Here is a 23219-nt window from a genome sequence, read left to right on the forward strand (position 1 = left end):
GATAGTGATTACAGTGCAGCTACCTCCAGGCCCAGACCTCCATGACAACGTCTTCCTGTAACGACTGTCTGCACACTCTCCCTGTCCTGCCCCTACCCACAATGCCCCCTTCATCTCCTCTATAGTATAAGTACCCCATGCAGTACTAATGTCCCCTTTTGTCCTCCACACAGCAATAATGCCCCCACATAGTAATAATTGCCCCATTGTGTCCCCTCACATTAATAATATCTTTTTATATCATCATGCATAATAATAATTTCCTTTGTGTCCCCCCATAAGTTAATAATGCCCAATCTGTTCCACTAAAAGGTAATAATACCCAATCTGTGCCCCCAAAAATGTAACTGCAACCCATGTGTACTACCAGAATGCTATAGTGCCCCCTCTGTGCTTCTACAAAGTAATTGAGCCATCAAATAGTGCCCCAAGTCCCAAAGTAATAGTGTCCCTTCAAAGCTATTAAGCCTCCAAAGTTATTCGCTACCTCCAAAATGGTGTCCCTTTTGTGACCCAAAAGTAGTCAAGCACCCAAGGTGACTTACCTCCCAAATAGTGCCTTTTTTGTGCCCTCAAAGAACAGTGCCCCCTTAAGGTAATTGAATCCCCAATAATACCCCCACTGCTCCACAAAGGTAATAGTGCAATCCACAAAGTAATGTATCCACAAACCTGTGCAAGGGTATTTCAGCCACAATATAGTGTCGCCAAAGTAACAGTGCCCCTTGAAGGTGGTACAGTCCCCCAAATAGTGTCCACTGTGTGTTCTCGAAGTAATAGTGCTTCTCAAGGTAACAGAACCCCTAATTAGTGCCTTCATTGTGCCCCCTACATAGTAGTGTTCCTTAAAAAGTAATTCAGCCTCAAATCTGTGCACCCAAGATAGTTTAGTCCCCCAAAAGTGCCCCCTTTCTGCCCCAAACTAAGAGTGCGCCCGCCAATGTAATTACGCCACCTCCTCTGTGCCTCCATACAATGCCAACTGCCCAAAGCAGAAGCAGATCAAAGTCCAACTTTATTACTCAGACTGCTGCCTGATGCAGTAAATGCCCTTTTACACGCAACAAATCGTTCAAAAGATCATTAAAACGAGCGAAAGTGAATGATGATCTTTAATTGTAGACGCAGCCGACGGTCGAACAACAAACCATAAATCGTTCGCTTTTCATTCATCGTACATTTATTGCAGGCAGAGAAGTCATTGCTGATGTATAAGCCTGCATTAAAAGAACGATGAACCAAAAGTGAATGATTTATCGTTCGCCATTTCAGCGTTCGCTACGTTTAGACAGAACGATTTGTTCATTTTCACTCATTTGATTAGTTTTTAAAAAAAAAATGATATTCCTTGCGTGTAAAGGGGCCTTTATACGACGAATGTGAACCAGTGAAGATTCTAGTGTGAACGAGCCAACGATCTGTCTGCCTGTATAAACTGTCTGCCCGAGGGAATGAGCAAACTCTGACATCATTCGCTTGTTCACATGATTAGTCATTTGGTGTAAACGGACCCTAAGGCAGTGAACGCTGCCTGACTCCTTTCATGTTTCCAGAGCTAAATGGTGGGAGGAGTCCGGCGGCGTTCTCTGCTGTGCTATGTTGGGCAGCAGCAGAGTAAGTTTGACCTTGACCTGCTGTTGCTTTGTGTTGAATGCAATATAGTTATATCATAGTAACATAGTAACATAGTAGCATAAATCATGTTGTCCTCAGTCAAGCAGGGGGCCCAGTGATGGCTGCTCTGAACGGTTCTATGCGGGGGGCCTGAAGCTAAGGAGCCAGGTCACGATTACAATCCCTACAGCTATGCCACCGCTACTGCTCAGCGCCACACATTGTATAGTGGCTGTGCCTGGTATAGAAGCTTAGTCACATTCACTGCTCTCAGGCCATGTGACCAATAAACGTGACGTCACTGACCTGAGAAGAGGTCGTGGCGCACACCAGAGAGCTTCGGCCTCTTCAATCACCTGATCGGCAGAGCTCCTAATGATGGATGAACTATTGGAGACATAACCTTTATGGCTGGGGGGTTGTCTCTGTGACATGACGGGAATAAGGTTGCCACTTGGCTGTAAACCAGCGGCCATATTATTGGTGTGAGCACCTCTGGCCGGGCAGCAACACAACAGCAAGTGCTATTACCCACTTTGAAGTTTCCGTCAGGATGCCGCTCCACGCTCAGAGAAGATCCTCACTCCTCCCCCGGCGCCTGCGCTGCATACAGTATGTCCCGGAACGCAGACAGCAGAGGGAGGAGGATCTTCTGTGAGCGCTGCAGCGGCATGAGTTATAGCGCTTCACAAGGTGGTTGCTACACAGTGGTGGTGCGGGCATATAGGGGGCCTTATTACTACTGGGACAGAATTACGCAGCGTATTACGCATCTCCTAACGTATTGCTTGCACGCTTGAACACACCCCCATTGACCTCTATGGGGACCCTTGGTATGCAAATTTGCAGAAAAGTAAAGCATGCTGCGGGGAGGGGGGGGGGGCTGCACGACTAAAATGCGCAAGCAAAATACGGAAATGTGAACAAACCCATTGAAATCAATGGGCTCCATTCTCTGCGTATTACGGGCGTAAATTTTACATGCGGAAATGCGCTCGTGTGATGGAGCCCTAACGCACAGGAATAAAAATCGCTGCAATGGCTGCTATGTCGCTCCGTGTAAAGGTACCTTAACAGAGGTAAAGACATACGTTATGATAATCCACGCCCCTCTTACCCTGCTGGGGGTTTTTTTGCAACAAAGGTAACGATCCTAGCTGGGATAAAAATGCTAATTTTCTGCATCTGTTCCTCCATCATCAGGATCAGCGAAGAAAAAGTAATATTGATTAAAATTTAAAAAAAAAAAAACATTAAAAAAAACTTCAAAACTTTTCAAGTCATTCGAACTATTATTACATTCAGGGAGAACGCGTGTCTGCCCAGTGGGCGTAGTTTACCGCAGCTCCCCTTCCCCTATTGGTCGCTTTCTGCCGTCTCCTATCTATGAGAATAGATGGGATGGGGAGGAGCCAGCTTGGAGTTCCCGCCTAGCTTGTGACGTCACGGCAGTGGCTGAAAGGAGGCGGGAGACACCTGGCAGAGTTCTGTCAGTCGCCCAGCAGTCTGGGCACAGAGAGGAGGTGGGACTACGCCGCTCCTGCTCTTAGCGCTCGGCAATCCCGGCACAGCGCTGTCAGAACCGGCTGAGAACAGCATGGAGGATGCCACCTGTATACCCGAAGAAACCTCCGAGCTGCCAAACTCCAATCAGTCCGTGCACTTATAAAGGAGACCGGTGCCGACGGGACGGAGAGTTCCCTCTGCTAGGATGGTCTTCTGCTCTGCTTAGAATGAAGCATGCCAACCATATGTGAGGAGGAGTGACGGGAGCGGCGAGCAAATACAGTCATTAGTGCTCATTCTTTATTTTTTTTTGCACTACATTTGCAATCCTCCACATAGCAGATCTGGACCCTGCTGGTGGGATGAGGGGAGGGGGATGTGAGTGACAGATGCTTCTGCACTTGGCACCTCTGATCTGATGATTCCTAAATGCACAGAGGCTCTCCTTCCACCCAGGAGCTGGCAGTGCCATGATGTGACCACAGTGCACGGAGCCCACTGCTGGAGGCATTCCTGATCTTTGCACTAAATGCCAGTTTGCAGCCCCCACTGGATCTGCCTAATCTCCTATACCCTGCCTGCAACCTATGTGCAATAAAACCTGGGCAACCTCCCACCCATCATTCCTTTCCCCCCCCCTTTTTTGGCAATAACATAAGCAATAATAATCTCCAGAGGAGAAGAAGAGACTTTAATATGGACTCTGAGCTTCTGTACTGTTGACGTCTCCATAAATCGATCCATACGGCAACGGCTGATGGAGATCCAGAGGATTTCTAGATGGGATAGAAGACGCCTTGTTTTTTAAAAAATTTTTTTTGTTTTTTTTTTTTACGGTTTGAAGATTTGATCGCTTTAAGAATATTTTAGCTGCTGCTTCTTCTCCTTCCAAAAATAGACAGCCATCCCGTAAGGAACGAGCCGCGTGCATTTCTTACACTACCCCTATAGATGGATCTCGAATTGCTAATCGCTTCGTCTCAATAATCACGACCTGCCTTTATTTTTCTATCTTTTTTTTTTTTTTTTGCCTCGAACTAGAATTTTTTTTCTTATTATTCCAGTTAAATCTCACTACTTCTTTATTTTTATACCTCGTGTTTTTTATATGTTTTTTTTTGGACACAGCAAAGCCAATTAACTCTTGATTTGCCTTTTTTGTTTTCTAATCCGATAGATGGATCAGTAAGAAGGGACGTGCGGTGCGACAAATACTTTATTTTCGAATGTCGTCGATGCAGAGGATTTGTTACTGATTTTATTTTTCTCCAGATAGATTTATTTTCTTTTCCATTTGCACAATGATGGAAGTACCATCCTGCCCGAAAAAAAGTCTCTCGCTGTCTCTTCCCGTTCCACGGGAGGGACAAGCTACTTTGAAACCTCCGCAGCATCTATGGAGGCAACCACGGACACCTATCAGAATAAAACATCGGGGTTATTCAGACACAGATCGCCACCCTCACCGGCAGATGGAAAGGGCAGATGCGATGGACACAAGCGACCGCCCCGGTCTAAGGAAATCAAGAATGTCGTGGCCATCGTCTTTCCATGGGACCACCAGCAACAGCCATGCAAGCCATAAACACCGGTAGGTAGTAACGTCAACTGTATTGTGTACTTCTTGAATACCGGTAGGTGACCAACTTTTTGGGGTCTCTTTCCATTTATTTCTGATAGTCAAGCTGCTTGCTGGAGTTGTTGAAGTGGTTTCCATGGTCTATCGTAGGTTGTCTTTCCAGGGGTGGGTGGACATCTCTATGATGTCTGTAATTGGACATATGGAGAGGAGGAACAAGAGCAGAGACGTGTTGAAAGCCAACTTGTCTGAGCTTCGTTTGCCTCTGACGGCAGAAATTGGGGGACGTTCCATCAATTACTTTAGGTATCAAATTGTCAGTTCCGGCAAACGTTTCACGGATAGCTGTAGGCCACGTTCAGACGTTGCAAAATTGTCACAGCTTCTCAGAGTGGAATCTGCACAGAAAATCCACAGTATTTTACAGTATAAGGGTAGGTGTGTTTTTGGAAAACGCCACTGCAGTTTGAGTGAAAGCCAAAAGTGAATCCCAGTACTAAGAAGTAGAAGACCTTCCTTTATGTTTCCTATTCCTTTTGCGTTAACTTCTGACTTTGGCGCAAATTACTATATGAAAACTGCAGTGTTTTTTTTCCCACAAACCTACTGCGTGGGAAACCTCGTATGGATGGTGTTTTCTTAGCAAAATCCACCTCAAATGGAAAAAATTGCGAATCCGAGTATGATGCATATTCTTACAGTATGCTTATTATCGTATGCAAAAATGGTTGCTTTTTGCCTCCAATCTCACTTGTTGCTATGTGTAGGGTGGAATCCATAACAAAAAATTATCCCCCACGCTTAGAGTTAAGTTGGTAGGATATGCTAAGAATCTAATGGTGACCATTAATGGAAACATGGATCCAACAATTTGGATTATTCTTATCCAATTCCTTTGTTTGTCTCAGAGGTGAGCAGTGTCAGGGGTGTCTGACAGCCCCTTACCTCCCAAATGTGCATGCTCATGGGGAAGAACAATGCTTGAACATTATGAAAACCAATACACTATAAGCTGTGTTCACTCCAATGTTCAGCTTTCATTTTTTTTTGCTTCGTCATGAGAGCTGGAAAATGGAATTCCTGAACCTGTCGTATGACTGAAACAAACTGGCACAAGATGGACTTCATTGACAATAATTGGTTCTGTCCAGCTTCCATCCTACCTTCTGGCACTTTCCCGGACGAAATGGCACAGCTTGCTGCACTAGTTCATCCGGAATTCTGTGCCAGAGTCTCTGAGCATCGCTATCAGGGTGTTGTCCCAGGCTGAAAACCCTTTTCCATATGCCAGATGAAGAATTTTAGCATGCTGACGATGGGACAACCAATTTAAAGGTGTTCTTCAGATTCCAATTATCACATATCAATAAGGAAGGTGATATACAGTAGTTAGGTCTGTGAAAGTCTAAACTGCTGAAGCACATACTGAGACCCTCTGATATGGCTGACTAGACTGGATGGATAGTTCAAGAATGCCCATGGCTCATTCCATAGAAGTCAATGGGAGATGTAGAAGTAGTAAGTAGGGATAACCACTAGCCGTGTAGGAAATGTGAACCCTTCCTTCTGTTCTGTACCAAGGCGTTGAACATGTTTCCATTACTTGGAAATAATTGTTTCATCCTCTCGGGTTAGTTCATAACCACCCACTAGTCATGGATCATATTGTGTGAGCTCTAGCAATACACACGTGGTAGATGGTGTATTGGAAGGTTAGGGCTGCAATAGTTTTTTTTTTTTTTTGCAAGTTCAGATTTCTTTAAATTAAAATTTTAATCACTGTCCTCTTCTGCATTCGGAAGACAAAAACCTTTCATTTACACCTAATCTAAGGTTGCTCAAATATTTTTTTCTAGCATTCGCACAGCTTTAATGCCATAGATATAACCCAGGTATTGCTGAAAGACCGAGAAGGAAAAGTAAATGCCTGCCATGGGTTCTTCCATCAGGAGAAATCCCTGTCCACACGCCCTATTGGGCATATGGACGTCAGTGGGGGGAGCCGCACTGGACCATCGGTCAAGTTCTGTTATACCCTATAGGAAGACTTGTATTGTCATTTCTGGCCAAGAGACAGCAAGGCTTAAGGCTTCCATGCAAGTGATAGTTTAATCGTCTGAAGCAGTCAATAACGGCAGGGCTTGATGACTCTTCAATATATATGGGGGTGGCTCCACTTTTCCCTGACCGATAATACCAGAGGATGGAAGGATCAGGGATGTTTAATCTCAATACCAAAACTTTTCGTTCTCTGAGAGATAAGCTTAACTTCCTAAATGCACAAATGGTCGGCCGAACCGAATGCTCATGTGTTTGGGGGAAACCTAACAGTTGTTGGTGTGTGAGCATATTTTATACAATGTATCGAACTACTATAGAAACAAAATTGGTTCTGTTGCATTCCCCATCGCAGGGAGTAACCTTGCTAGCATTGCTTTGTATAATTGCTACGACGCAGCCGCTCCGGCGTCATTTTGGGACAACACTTGTGACCGTGTGAAATGGACTGAATCCTCAAGTGATTCAACAATTGTGTAAGGTTGCAGTTCGTTCCATCTATTCTCCATCCACGGCACCAACAGTCACAACTAATCAAAGAGAATGAAAACTGCCTTCCAAAGCTGAGGAATGAAGGAAATCTCATTGACTTTAATTAACTGCACATTGTATAAAATGCCAAGACTGGACTTTGCGTGGCTTGAGATTATTGTCAGCTGAGCGTGCATGTGTTATCAATAGGGCGAGGGGAATAATCCGCTGCCAGACTTCTGGTGGTGGCTTGTTTCCCGTGAGAACAAAGGATGTAGCATGTTGAAATTCAGCATACTTGATGCCTTTCTGTTTTTGTCTCCCAGTATCTGCCATTAGGGGGAAGTTGGGACACACTCATAAACATTAAATGGTTGGCGGGTTATGCTGGAATCTGCGGGTCCATTTGGCATTCTTGTACTATGTGTGGGCACCTTAAATCTTCTAAAACGGGTAGTCAATAAATAGTGGCAATCGTCATTGCTGAAAGCCTTTTTTTCTGGAGCTCTTGAAGGTTTTGTCTGGTTTAAATGTCTTTTTGGCATGCGTATTGCCTCTCTAATGGTACTGAGGAACTACCATACGGTGTCTCTTTTTGACATGGGCACAGATGAACCCAACTACATGCATACACACTGTAGGGTTGTACATAGTTTTGAATCTGTCGGAGAATAATAGCAAATGAGGTGTTTAAAGGAGCTAGAAAGATACAGTTGAGGTCCAGCAATGTCAACATCTCCACTTTCAGTCCGGCTCCAACATGGGTCATGTAGTATGGACCTCTTGTTGGGGACCTCATCGGAGGGGCTGGCTAACTGGCTTATTTCAATAACTAATCCCGCCAGGAAATGTGGGCGACAAGGCTCTTTGCTTCACATATTCTGGTCTTGTCCACACATACTTCCCTTATCGAAAGATGTGTAGAAACTCCTATATGAGGTATCAGGCCTAAATGTTCCATTTAATTCAAAAACAGCTTTACTGTTATTGGACCCTGGCAGGATTCACCCTCCGCTTAAAAAGCTAATAGGTCATATCTTGCTTGGCGCCCAAGCTCTTGATAGCTAGAAAGTGGAGATCTGAATTAACGCCCAAATTATTGGAGTTAACACAGCTGATAACTGAACATGGAATATACGATAAGATACTAGCCCTTAGTAATGATATCTTAAAGGTTAATGAAATGTGGAATTCGTGGTTACTACTTTTTCCAAATCAGAAGAAATCTTTGTAGACCTCGTTGTTTAGGTTTTATCTAGTCTCCTTCGTTCCTTTCCTACCCCTTGTTTCCTTTGACCCCCGCCCCCCCCCCCCCCCTTTTTCCTGTAACAAGTTTCAGCCTTTAAATACATTTTTTTTTTTTAAGAAAACATGTTACGGTCTGTTCAAATTCTGTTCGCTGTACTTTAAAGATGTGATGAATACTACTTCCTGTTAAAAATGATGGACCATACCGGAGATACATGTACATATTCTGTAATGACTTTCATGCAGAAGGCCAATAAAAGCTTATTGAATTTAATAAAAACCAAAAAAAACCCTAATCCCGCCCTCTTCTGTCTCTACATCCGCTGTGATATAGGGGAGCTAGTTTAATAACCAAACTAATCCAAGTATCTCCTCCTGATGTCACCAACAACGTGAGGTCCATATATGGGCATGGATGCCTTCTTGAGTCACTGATGACTTCAGAAGGGTCGGTGATCCAGGGAGTTATTTTGGTTGTCAGATTTGGTGTCGTGGAAGGAATTTATTTTCCCTGAAATGAGAACAATTGTCTTCTACCTAATTGGGATTTTTGCCTTACTGAATGGGCATTGCAGGATAATGGGCTGAACTGGATGGACATATGTACATATAAACCCAGACGGCTTGTTTTTATATAGCTGCTGCTGATTTTATTATATATTACATTTCCTTTGTGTCCATCGCTTGTCCCAGGTTGGGCTCCTTTTTTTGAGACCGGCCAAATTTTGTTTGCTTGAGCAGGTAACACCACCGCTATATTGTTTGCTCTTATGCAGCCTGTTTAGACAGGCAGATTCATTCTTGAATCGTTCAGTATTGTTTAGTATTTCACATTAACAAATGTGAAAGCCTAAATGAGCGCCGCTTAAACGGAACGAGAAGCGAACCAGCCAATAATTTTTGTGACTGCGTACAGCGAATGACCAGCGAAAAGCAAACTATTCTCATTCATTGATCCGTGGTTGACTCGCGTTTAGACCGAACAATCATAATTGTAATTATCATTATGGAACTTTTTGTTTTCATGTTTAATCACTTTTTTATTAAAGTTTGTGTTTATATTAAAATAAACAGTAGCACGTAGGTCTCGCAGGACCATATAAAATGTATGAAACATGTTGAACCATTTTTAAGGATAATCCTTCAGTCTATAAGCACCCTTAGTCTGCGCACATAACATATTGATTGTTCACATTTGGGGGTTTAGTTTTTTGATTCTGCTAACTTTTTTCTACTTGTGTGTTGGCACCTGTGGATGCAGACTGAATTGGGGTAAGTGTCTCACTAGATAACCACTTTAAAGGAACGTTCTGGAAAGTGTTTATACACTGTGCTATGCGCAGGTCCTCGGGGGCGGGTCATGACGCAGGAATTCGGAGAACACCAAAAATCTATCATCCTACTTTTTGTTCCCTGTGTTGGGCATGATCTTGTGTATGCGCTCTTCCCAGAGTGTCCCTTTAACACCTCAGTAGCCTTTTCTCTCTTTCAGTGCCTGAATTGTTGAAGCATGGCATAGAAATGCCCTTTCTCTTTTTTTGGATCCCACTGTCATGCTCCGCCCCCTCAGTCCCTGTAGTAAACCTAAAACTTTGTATCCGTTTTTTAAATGCAATGTTCCTTTAAATGGATCAAAACTATAGCCAAACTGTAAAAATGATCTTACTTGCATGCATCAGCTCTTTATATGGCGCCTTATTGTATTCTTACCTTGCCCCATGCCCTGTCTGTGTCTCGGAGGAAGTGTCATTTCCTCCATGGGGTCACCATTCATTTTTGCCCTGACTCAGAAGCGAGGACGTACATTATATACTCGGCTCCACTGTGCGCCGTGTTGGGGGAGCGGTACTCTGCTGTGATGGAAATCAATATTCCGTAATTGTTTTGTTTTTGTCATTAAATTAAGCATTAAATTTCATTTTTAGTACAACTTCATACTTTTTTATAAGCCACGGTGGGGTTTGTTGTATGTCTCCTTTTACACATCTCATTTCGCCGGCGTCTCCTTTCATGCTAGTAACTACTGGCTTGAGGCAGCTCATTCCTTATATCTTACACCATTAATACTAGAGTGACATTGACAGGAGACAGATTGTCAATCTATCCACGTCATTACCATTATTTCTGCATTAAGGCTTTTTGCTCTTGACTAGGAATAGAGCTCACTTATCAAAAGAGTCAGTAATGGCACCATTGCTAAAGAATAACCACTTCACAACCGCCTAAGATACATCTACGTTACGTGGCCGTGAGTTATTTACGGAGCTGAGCCCACTCTATACCTACCGTAGTGGCAATCCGCTTTCTCCGACAGCCACGATCAGTTAGTTCTCCTCGCATCCGTTAACTCTATAGATGCTGTGGTCACAGTTGACCGCACATCTAAACCGTTAAACTGCCTTCCCACGCCCCATGGACACCTCTCTGCAATGTGATCAGGCTTTGCGATGGGCTAGCATAGCAGCCCAGAGCCTTCTAAAGGCTCCTTGGACTACCTTACATAGATGCTTATCAAGTCCTGCCTGTGGCAAGGTTTCATAGGCAACTTAAAAAAAAAAAATCACTATTTACTGCAATATTGAAGTATTGCAGTATATAGGTTAAGTGATCAAATGATTGTAAGTTCAAGTCCCCTGTAGAAAATAAATGGTGTAGTAAAAAAAAAAAATATTTTAATTTAAAAAAAAAAACCTTAACAGAAAAAATTATATATAAAAAAAAAAAACTGAATTTTTTAAAACCATATATGAACTTTAGTTGTGAACGTTGTAAGGTTTGGGATGTTGTCGCTGTTTTAAACAGAGAGCTGGAAATGTGATCTGGAATTCCCTGATTTGGAAATGTTACTTTGTCACATATGGATGATGTTAATCTAATGAGCGGTTATAAATAACAGGAAACTCTTAACTATAAGGGCATTTCCTGTGTTTGGATTAACAGAAGACAACTGGATTACAGCAAATAAATAAATAAAGGGAGTGCAGCGGCGGTTTAGTCATCACGGAGCGAAGGCAAAGTAATTATGCAAAGGTACAAAGAGAGAATACATTCGATAGCAATTCAGTTCACGCCGAGCTGGAGGGAACATAAAGGAAATGTAAAAAGCCAGTGACAATGATAAGTGCAAGGATGGCTTTACAGGACGGGGATACCTCTTTAAACAGTTTTATGCCGCCAAATTGTGCATGCGTCGCTACAAGAAGAAACCGCTTCATGGTATTGATTGCCAGTCATGCTAAATAATTGGCTTTTAGGTTGCACATGCAGATCCAACACTTACCGCATCATTTTATGCCTGATAACCACCATCTTCGCCTGGCGACAGTTGGCTGTCGGGTATCTATAGGAATGGCAGTTTGTATGAAGACATAATCTCTTGTCCTTTACGGGTGGCTAACATCTAGAACATAGCTGATGACTTTTTACATGGGGGTAGGGTAAAATTGACTAAAATACTTTTAATCATTATGAATAGGGGAGATATAAAATCTTCAATTTTGAGAAAAATGAGCAATGTCTGTTAAAGATGTCGGCCTAGACCTAGAGTAATTAAAAATACAGAAAAAAATTTAAAAAAATTGGAGCATAGTACTCGCTGGTTAAATCCCCCACCACTCCACTGCCAGTGCTGCAAAGGTCTCCTAGTTTTTAGTTAATCTCATGCTGTATGTACTTCCAGGTGATCGCTGTAGCCAATTACTGGACTCGCCAATGATACCAATTTGCGTGTAGCACATGACCACTGAGGCTAGTGATTGGCTTCTGCTGGAGTATAAGCACAGACTGGTGAATGATCCATCTTGTTCATTATTTTTATTTTTTTATTTTTTATATGCTCACAGTCCCTTTAAACCTACAGGTGGTGGACAAAAATATGGAAACACCATACGAAATGCATGCCTAAAATCGGTCTCTACATGTCTTATTGAAATCTGATTTATAATCCCAGGTAATGTAAGTAGAGGTAATATGATACAGATGCCCGAGTAAAACAGGTTCAATTGGTCAGGGAGTTGAGCCACTCAGCTAGCTGTTGCCCGCTGGCTCCCAAAACCACTCAGAGCAGGGCAAGAGGTTAAGAAAATACAAATTTGGTAGGAAAGCTCCTCAGCCAAGCAGCAGTTAAAAGGGCAGCTCAGTGCTAATGGTAAAAATCCCATGCATTTCGTATGTTTCCATATTTTTGTCCACCCCCTTTAAATCCGACCACAGCTGAAGCAGTTCTCTGATTTCTGAGAAGAGTCGCTGATTGGTAAACTGCTAGATTTTTATTGTGGTGGGAATGGTTTTCCATGGACAAATTGTTCCAACGTCTGTAAATATCCTTATATTGCATGTACAGTTGCAAGTTCTCTCATACAATAACCAACTAAACGGGTTTGCCATCATAGAGGTCTAGGGTGTGCCCTCATTTATTGACCATGGGTATCATTTTCAAGTCCAAGAATAAAAAGGGGGTTAGTGGGCCTATCTTGCTATAATCACATTGTTGTACAGAGGAAAAAAAACTGAGAATACTTTACGATCTCTGGCCCCCTTGTTCTATTGAAGAGTATCTGTCCTCGGGTTTGCGGAGCTGACTGCATAACTTTATAGTTGTGGCCTCACTGACTCTATTTGCAGGTTTCCTTTTGTCCCCCCTGCCCAATTGTGCCTCCCCAACCTCTGTTAGATTCGGTTTCCAGTGCTTTCAATCTGTTTAGTAGGCGGTCTTCACCGATCACTGTCAATCAAATCTTACACAATCCATTAACAGATTCAAAGTGTCAAGAGCCAAATCTAATGGAGGTCGGTGCGGGAGAATGTGGAGATCAGAGATGCTGCAAATAGTCAGTTGGCCAGCGGATGACTGAGAACATGACAAGTCCTCTTTAATTATAGCCCCGCCAGGCAGTGATGTCATATCCTATTCATATGACATCACTTAATGTAATGCTAGAAACCCCTCTTAAGCACTTCAGTCCTAAATTTAAAAGGGGTCCTTATGAATTAAAAAAAAAAAAAAAAAAGCCTGCTTCCTTCCAAAGCAGTGCCTCAGATGTTGTAGTGTCTCCCTCGGCTAAGCTCCATTCACTTCAGTGCATCCAAGCTGCAACATTGGACACAATCCATGGACACGTCTTTCTATAAGAAAGCGGCTATGTTTTTCTAATCCTGGAAACCTCTTTAATCATTAACCACCAAGGGAAATCCTCTCATCGATAATGAGTATGATTGTAGATGAGGAAGGGGCACGGCTCTCGAAGGAGCTCCATAAGCACATTTCTTCAAGTGGTTGGTAAAGGTTCCGGCACACCGACTCTGAGGTTGTCTCCGGAGGGGTCTATGACTTGGAGTGTGTGCTGTTTTTTTTTTTTTCTTCTGCCCTCTGACATAACTACTATGTCTATGGTCATCGTTTTGTCTCTGTTTGGCCCATGTATTCCGCCAATTTCGGCTTCTTTTCTTCAAATCCTTTATCCATACAACATGTTAGACATGAACCCTCCTCCTGTATCCAACTCGTCAATATCTGGCTGTTTCCTGGGACTCCTGCGTGCAGCTTTTGATTGTAGTCAAGTTACGCTCTTTGCATTGACATGTTATTTACTGAATTGGATTGAGTGTTGTTTGCTCTGAACTGGAAGGGAGATAATTGTAAATGATGCCACAGCTTTCGTGCCTCCTAACCACCTCTCTTTGGTCGTCTGGGATATTTAACCTTGAGAAGGAGCTAGAGGTTACATCAATCTATGAAGACAGCAAATGCAAAGCATGTTCCCTGGAGAGAACCTGTATCCAGCGATATTCGAGAGGGATTTCTGTAGTACAGCAAGATTGCAAAGGCTGAACACAGCCAGCGCCGGAAAAGGCATTTGTGTCTCTAGGTTGACGTCCAGTATCAAGACTCCCCACTGTCTGAAATCACAGCAAAAAGAAAGGAAGGATGTAGAATGAGTCACAATGCAGTCCAGGAATATAGAGCTGTCACGGTTGGACTCAGACATAATAGTCAGTTGGAAGAATTTTTGGGCGCCGACTAGATGGGTAAAAATAATCATTTTCCCAACTTGACACAGTGGATGAAGGGCTGGTATCTCTGTAGGCATTAGATTGTTGGCAGATCCTACTAACCAATGTCGAACGACCATAGACCCCGTACAGTAGTAAAACTCTCCATCTCTGGGAGACTGTCCCTAGTGTATTATGAAGCTTTTTGATCCTTGGAAGCTCCTGCCCACTCATCCCAATATTTGTCTGTCATTGTAGGCCAACTGAGGTGGCAACACCTGGTCAACCCCAGCTTTCACGCTTGACAACTCTAAGTGGAATGTCGGCTTTGCTGCGCGGGCCCCAGCCCATTACACACACAGATAGTCCCGGTTGCTGCTGGGCCAAGGCGCGGTACCTGAAGGTCTGAACTGACACGTAGTAAATAGGCTTGAGTCAGGACTAACGGCACAGGTGAGTAAGCAATGTCCAGGCTGTAAGTTGGGGCACGTAGCAGACAAAGCAGTCCAATACACAGAGCTGAGATCAGGGAGCACAGAAGTCACGATAGTCAGAAGGGTAAAAACAAGAACATACAAACGGGGGCTCTGTCACAAATGGCAGGAAATAACCAATTGCTTAGGCATCCACCCTACGGTGACTAATATAGGAGGTGCGAAGACAGGATTGGAGAGGGTTCGGGTCCTTTAAGAAAGGAGCAGAAAGGAAAGGGGCAGCAGCGGTTTTGTGTGTAGAACAGTGGCGCACCATGATACGTTTCTTTTCGACCTGCAGTAATTGCTGCATCTTTAGCCTTTAAGTCTTATTAAATATGTATTGGTGCCCCTAGGTAGTAGCAGACGTAAAAGCGGCTATATGTGAAGAGGGGAAAAGTATTAAAAAATTGGCAGCATTTTTGGGGAGGTGTAGAGCCCAAATTGGCAGTCATACCTGTGCATGTGTTATATTTGGCAACTGCTAGCCATGTTGTTTTTGTTTTTTTTAGTTTTTTTTTAAAAAAATTTTGTAAATTTTTATGTTTGTGGGCAAAATCTACCTATTTCATGTGTATCTATCTCGTACCACGTGTAAAGCCAGACATATACATTAGTCTAAAGTTGGGTAAACGTAAAGGCCCATTTAGACACAACGATAAGCCGTCTTTTGAGCGATAATCGTTGTGTGTAACTGCACTGACATTGTTCGTTAAGCAGTCGCTCATCATTGTCTTTCAGCATGCTGCAAGACAACGATGAGCCTTATCAGGAAATCACAGCGGGATACAGCTGATACTATTGTTTTAGCTGTATTCCACTCCCTGATGACAGGCGGGGTATGAAGAACAGAGCGGTCCAGCTGTGTTCTGCATACGTGGCACGGAGCGTTTGGCTGTATAACAGCCGGGCACTCCATGCAGATACACCAATCCCCTTTGCCCCCTCTATCTTAACGGATGGTGGCCCTATAGCTGTTACTACCCATTACACACAGTGCATCAGTAGTATCTGGTATTTCCTACTGCTGTGATTGGGCAGTGCTGACCAGTCCGAGCAGCATGTAGTGTCTTAGACTACCAATGTACCAGCAGTGCTCCGTGTGCATCCGGTAATTTCACAAGTACGTGGCCATGTCACTAGACTGATGAAGGGCCACAAATCAGCAGATCCTGGGGAACTGTGGCATTAGGTATGAGTGCCAGGTAATATTACTTTCCTATTCTGGTCCCAGGACAAATTTTTGTTCCGGGACCAAATGGTCACTTTAAGATTAAAGACCTCAAATAGTCTAAGGGCGCATTTATATAGGGGAGTGCAATATCGTGAGAATCGCATGTTATTCTAAGAGTAAAAACAGAAAATCGCATTACACTGAAACCTATACATGCGAGTGCAATGCTCTTTTTTTTTTTTTTTTTTTTCCCCCCTCCCTTCTATTGGAAAAAACAGGTGATTCTTGAACAGAATCTCCAAAAATAGAATATTCTGCAATCCATGTAAATGGATCCATTGAAAACAATCGGTCCTATATCTGCAAGTTTTGTACATCTTGCAACATACAACATGCAGAGGGAAAATCCTTCCCTATTTGGGTATCTCATGAACTCTTATTAGATTGGATATTTTGGATAGTCGCACTGGTTTATGGGTCTTTAGAGGGGTTCTTAATAATAATCAATAGAAAACCTCAATAAAAAAAAAATGTGGCGCAGATGGGATATTTCCATTTTGGCAGCATGCACCCTCTTGCATGCATTACACATCATCGGCTGTATATTGAAGTCTCCGCTCTTCTGACTTCAGGCCAATATGTCTGGCTAGTTTGAGCTTTTCTCTAAAGACTTCGGGAGATCCATGTTGTGTCCAAGGACCGTGTCTGCTAATATAGAGACTAGATTAAAGGGAAATTCCCAGCAGTCCCCATCTGAGCCCACGTAGATGAGATCCTGCAGTCATCTTGTCCTCTCACCCTGGATTTGCCTCAACTAGATGGATCTGCCGGCAATGTTTGCTCACTTACTGTTTCCAGAAACATGGGGTTAATAAATGGGCTTAATATTACCGAAAAGCAGGATATCGCTCACACCCAGACAAGACGTGATTACGGCACTAGGAATTACTGTATCCAGACACATCCTGCGGCCGTGTTCAGTTATTCCTGAGTGATCCTGCACAACCACAAAACAAGAGGCTCCCCGGACACATCCCGCAACGCGCTGCACCGCGCTGCTGCACCTGCCTGCACCAGCACATCGCACTGTATGATGGTGCCAAGGATTAGATTTGGCTGTGAATGTATCCGCACCTTCATAAATTCTTAATTGAGGTGCTTGTAGTTTGTACTCTAGTTAATAAAATCTGCTCCCAGACACCGGAACGGTTCAGTAAATCGTTCCAGGCAGCTACAAGCCTCTAATCTAGTGTTCCAGATGCAAGTTCATGTCTGTAAAGGGGAAACCCTCAAAGGTAATTGGTAGATCCCGACCACGCTGAATTATGATAGCGTATGAGGATGTGATTGCACAGCATGAAGTATTCATATGTTACTGACAGTCACATATATACAAAATACTGATAGTAAAAGGAGCGACGCTTCTGGCAGAGAGCTATAGGCAGCTGTATAGTATCTCTGTAGTCTTGCCCATGATAGCCTACTGTATCTACAGCAGAAAAATACCTCCAGATGATGAAATCACCGCCATAAGGTACAACACGGGCGCTCCAACTAACATGCATGAACACACAACTCTTCGTTCCGAAGCACAAATGGGCCATAACCGCGGAAGACCAGTGCCAGCACCGTTTGCGGTCTAAAAAAAAAAACAGAACAGCGACACTCCAGAGGGCAAAAGAATGCAAAAATTGTATCACTGAGCAGCAGAGAAATGTCTCCTGGTCAGATAAAACCTGTTACAGCGTGCTGATGAGAGGGCAGAATTTGGCGCAAGCAACGTGAATTGATAAACGTTTCCTGTCAGCTGGTCAGAACATGTCAGCACCTCCATGTAACGGGCAGCAACTACACGAAGCTTCCTGTCCACACAGGCTGATGGTCCCAGAGAAAGATTTCAGCATCCAGTGTAATCTATGCCTCAATGAATTGCTGGGGTTCTGAAGGCTAAAGGAGGTCCAAAGTGCTACTACATGGGTGTCGGTAATGTAGCCATACAGTTATAATGAGATGTCTTACTTAAAGGCTATGTGGAAACCTTTTGGTGCATGAAAAATGAATACATGCCTTACTAAGTTCCTGCAGAAAAAATGATGCATCAGTTTTTGTTTTTTTTTGCATAGTCTTCCTTCTCATTCATTTAGAAAGACTTCTACTTGGTTTACAGGCTCTCCTACATCCAAGTTTCCAACTGGGGGGCTTTCACAGCATTCGTCAGCTGGGGTCTCCCATGAAGGTGCATGAACTTAGCTTCTCCTCCCCTCTTTCAGGAGCTGTGTAGCATAACCACACCTACTAAAATACTACACAGCTATCACTCCATTTATCTCCTTTTTCTCGCCGAGTAGCTGCTGGTCTGTTCCCCTTCAGTGCCAAAAGCAAAAAATTTACCCAGAGTGCATTACAGCTCTATGTAATAGTAGCTTTGTCTGCTCTTTGTTCTCGTCCTGCTCTCCTCCACCATCTCCGCACTGTGCAGATGGTGGAATATCGCCAGCGATATTCTGCCGCCCGGGAGCAAGGCAGAGAACTGTCAGTTCTCTGTGGTGAGCCTATCAGACCGGCTCACTGCAGAGAATCGCGGTATGCCACGATTTGAGTCCCGCGAGCGGAGAATCACTATGATTCTCTGCTCGTGGACAGGAGCCTGCACTTTTTATAGCAACTCTATGTAAGGCGGGCACTGCATTACCTGTGGCCGTATTATCGCTGCGAGTAACGCAATGCACAATCACCCGTGAACAGGAGCCCTAAATCCATGGTCATTAAGACATTTCTACGATAAAATTAAGGTTTCAGTCCATATAAATTCATTCTTGTAATCTTGTGTGACACTGAGGAAATCTTCCCATCTTGTAAAGTGATGATATGCCAGCAGGGAGGGTCTGACTTCTGAATCCCCACCCTGAAAATAAAGGAGCTGCAACACAGGTGCAGTGCTGTGCCCGTCTACACTGCTTTCACTGCAGGGGGCCGCGCCCGTCCACCACGTAGGGAACTGCAGCATAGCCTCAAGTAAGTAAATGGGACTAACTATAGATACGAACACAACAGATTGGCTGGGAGCAGGGAAAATGTAAAAGAGATGGCAGAACTACATCACTATGGCTCCTTCATTGTCAGGGTCCTAAGGGTTGGACCTCCATGATCACTATGACTGGCCAATTTGATGTAAACTTCTAAAGAGCTTGAGCCGTAGGTACCCGTTTCCTCTTGAACGCCACGCTACCTAGAAATAACGCTAGCAGTAACGGATACAAGATTTGGCCTTATTGGTGGGAAAAATAAAAATGTGCAAGCATGTAACTCTCTCTAATCCAGATGTCACCTCAAATGGATTGGGACCTTCCTGACCCACAGCCTGGATCACACCAAGTCGACATGGTTTAGTGTGGAAATATGATGACATAAATGCCAAGATCCAGATGGTTGCTGATAATAACTTACCAGCTAATTGTAGCCCAGAGAACATCTTTATTATGGGGAAGAATGGGGTCATTAGGGGATATTATTCTGCTTATAAACACCAAAATCAGTCACGATTGTGTGATGTTACAATAGAGACAATCAGTTCTATCCAATAGAGCTGACTGAATTAACTGTGTATTCCCATGATGACTTATGAAGACTGGTTTATGGCCACCTCTCCTTTATAAAGGGGTTGTAGTGCAATAGACGGATCACCTATCCATAGTATAGGTAGAAAAGTCATCTGATTGGTGGGGGTCTTACAACGAAGACCCCTGTCGATCCTGAAAACAGGGGTCCTTTATCACCCTTTTCACTGCACCCACGCAGTGAGATTGTATGGGGCGGCAGTCAAACGTGTGGTGGCACTCCATTAATTTTTAATTGGACTACCGGAAATAGCCAAGCGCTTGTATTTGGCTATTTCCATCAGCCCCATTGAAATTAACGGAGCAGAGTCTTACATGTGCGACCGACGCTCCATTCGGTCTGACATCGTTGTGGGCGGGTGCAGTGAGAAGAAGAGGGGGACACGGGTCCCTCATACTTGAATCAGCAGGGGTTTCAGTGGTGAGAGCCCTACCAATCAGAGATGGGCGATGCATCGATTTTGGTAAAACCCCACTAAGCTTCGTTTCCCATGAGCATATCCCAGGCACAGCTGTAATATGGATGAGTGTACCAGCCTGACCGCATGTATCTTCACCCAAACTCATCATAGATCCCTATGGTATTGTGAGCTTGGGTCAGTTGACCCACGGTCAGGCCATGATACTCATCCGTACTATAGACGTATGAAAGCAGTCTAATACAGAGGATGGGACTTAATCTACTGGTTGATGCTTTGCGTACAGTGTGTCTTACTGGTTAATGCCTACTATTATGTGTCTGCAGCGATGTGGAATACTGTACATGTATACCAGCTCCCCAGGGGGGATGCTTTATATTATTCCGCACTCTCCAGGAGCTCCGGATAATCTAATGCACATGTATGAGCGCAGACCCGTCTGACCCGCTCCTAACGACTAGATCAGTATGCAGGCGCACTCGCCCTGCTCCCGTGGCACCCGCATGATACCATCGCTCTGCTCCCACAGCCAGCACATACACATTATCGGTTGGCGCCCCTGGCAGGATTTGTTTGAATTAGCTGCCTTTTTATTTCCTCCCTCTGAAGGAAAGGCGTCTAATCATCGGCGTCTGGTGGAAGGAGGTTTTGTCTCGCATAGACCCTGCAGCTCTGTGCTGTGAGGTTTACAGCTTCCCTCGCTGCTTGAGATCCATCCCCGCAGCATGTTTTATGCGGGCAGATTATATGCAATCAAGATGTATAATTTGGAATCCTACATAGGAGATTGATTGTAACACTTGCTAGATTAGAAGATATTAGAATGGGACGGCTGGGGTAGCCGTTTGCTATGTGTGTACGCTGTGACCAGCACATTCACTCGGAAGCAATGCCAACTTCTGTCTTCCTTTTCTACATCTGTTTGTTTTTCTTCTGTTGATCACTTCTTCTTCACGTTTGGTTTTATGATTGGTGAACAACTTCCACGCGTTTCGCAGTGCTCTATAGGCTTACTGTGCTCCATCAGGCACTGAGGTTCCCGCTCGCATCGTCCCCTGTCCTCGCTCTACGCCTTCCTATATCACTCCATCGTCTGTCGTCTTTCTCCGTCTCGAGTTACTTACTCTCTGTGCACCTCTCTGTCATCTGTCATGTCTCTTCCCCGGTCTTTTCTCGTTTTTCCTACGTTCTGTCTTGTTCTCTTCACTATAATCCCATCACTGTCTTGTCATCACGCTCATGATCTTTCATGTTTCTGCACTCTTGTTGTATTCCCTTATGGCAGAGATGTTTTTTTTTTTTTTTCTTTTTCGCCTGGAACAATTGAAAATGTTGCCGCTTGCGTAGATCACACGCTGAGAATTCGGTCAGTGGGACTAATCCTAAGCATTCACAAACCTTAAATGTGTGCCTATGGTAGATAACTGGTGTTAGGTCTCCTTATAACTAAGGACTAATAGTTGGCCAGTCTTGCATATGAACTGGTACTGGTCAGGGATTCTTTTTTCCCACCCTGACCTTTGTCATATTTCAAGCAGGATCGGTGTACTCCTGCATCGAGCTGTATTCTGCAGACAGCTCCATTTCTATTGGAGTGGCCAGGATTGGTATTACAGGCAAAGTTCTCATTGAAATAAATGGGGTCTTGGCCTGCAATACCAAGTCAGGCAACTGCAGAACTGTCTGCTTCCTGCAGCTTGATGCACAAGCATGCCAGCCTGGCAAACAGGATCTTGGGCATTAGATCCTTGGCAGTCTACCAATGAAGACTGGTCCTGAGGGTAGTCCATCAATAGTTTATTACTGGATTCCCCTTTCAACACTTTGGCATGTTACAGGTTCAAACTCGTACAGAGCTGTAATGGGGCAACTCGTGGAGGGGGAGAGGGAGTGGGGGCAGACATGCCATGCTGCTGTCTGATTAGCCAGCACTGCTTATGTGAGAAGCAGTGGCCAATCGGAGCGGTGTGTAATCTCTTGAACTACAGTTATACCTGCAGTGCTCGGTGTGCATCAAGTAGTCTAAAATTCACCACAGCCAAGTATGAAGATGGGCCCCAGAAATGGGTGGATTGGCTGCTGAATCTGGAGCAAGGACTTGATAACATAGTATGTATGCCTGAAAAAAGTCATCTGTCCATCCAATTTGTCTATTACTGCCCAATGTTGATCCAGAGGAAGGCAAAAAAAGCAATGAGTTAGTAGCCAAGTTTTCCTCCTTTTTTAGGGAAAAAAAATTCCTTCCTGACTCCAATCTGGTAATCAGAATAATCCCAGGATCACCGACTCTTTAGTAACCAGTGACATAACAAGTAATAGTGTATAGCCCAAGAAAGGCGTCCAGACCCCTCTTGTACTCTTTTTGTGAGTTCGCCATCACCACGTCCTCAGGCAGAGATAGTTTCACTGCTCTTACAGTAAAGCAGCGTTTCCCAACTCCAGTCCTCAGGGACCCCAACAGGTCATGTTTTCAGGATATCCTATGGTAAGAACCCCTGTGGCAATGTCTGAGGCACTGACAATAATTACATCACCTGTGCGATACTGAGGACATCCTGAAAACATGACCTGTTGGGGTCCTGAGGACTGGAGTTGGGGAACACTCCTGTAAAGAACCACCTTCTATGTCGGTGTAAAAAAACTCTAGACCAGTGATGGCGAACCTTTTTAGAGATGGAGTCCAAACTGCAACCCAAAACCCACTTATTTATCACAAAGTGCAAACACTGCAATTTAACCTGAATACTGAGGCCGAGCGCAATATCGGACCGTGAAACTCGGTCTGACAGTGCGCTTGTTCACATTTTCTGTTAAAAAAACAAAAAAAAACATAAAACATTAAGGTTGTGATCCTCCGGTGTGGCTTTCAGACGCCTCGGAGGATCAGCAAGTGTTCTTTTCAATGGGGAACCTCGCATCGCACTCGCGTGAGTTCGCATGCCATGGGACGGTTTCCGGTCCCATTGGAAACAATGGGTGATGCGTTCCGAGGGAACGTCCAAAGATGGGACATGCCATGATCATTTTGCCTGTCTACAGCCCCCTACAGCCCATGCTGTGTACTGTACT

At 44.1% G+C, this 23219-nt stretch overlaps 1 protein-coding gene across 1 annotated transcript in view; it reads left to right on the forward strand.

Annotated features, from left to right (window-relative positions):
- Positions 1–4367: 4367 nt before the first annotated feature.
- The window catches only part of PDE4A (phosphodiesterase 4A), a 267489-nt gene continuing 248637 nt past the window's right edge, over positions 4368–23219 (forward strand). The window contains exon 1 of the mRNA XM_066593577.1: positions 4368–4711. Coding sequence (XP_066449674.1) covers positions 4422–4711 — 290 coding nt within the window. The 5' untranslated portion in view covers positions 4368–4421. The remainder of the gene's footprint in view (positions 4712–23219) is intronic.

The sequence above is a fragment of the Eleutherodactylus coqui genome, chromosome 2 (genome assembly GCF_035609145.1).
Source record: "Eleutherodactylus coqui strain aEleCoq1 chromosome 2, aEleCoq1.hap1, whole genome shotgun sequence".
Lineage (NCBI taxonomy): Eukaryota > Metazoa > Chordata > Amphibia > Anura > Eleutherodactylidae > Eleutherodactylus > Eleutherodactylus coqui.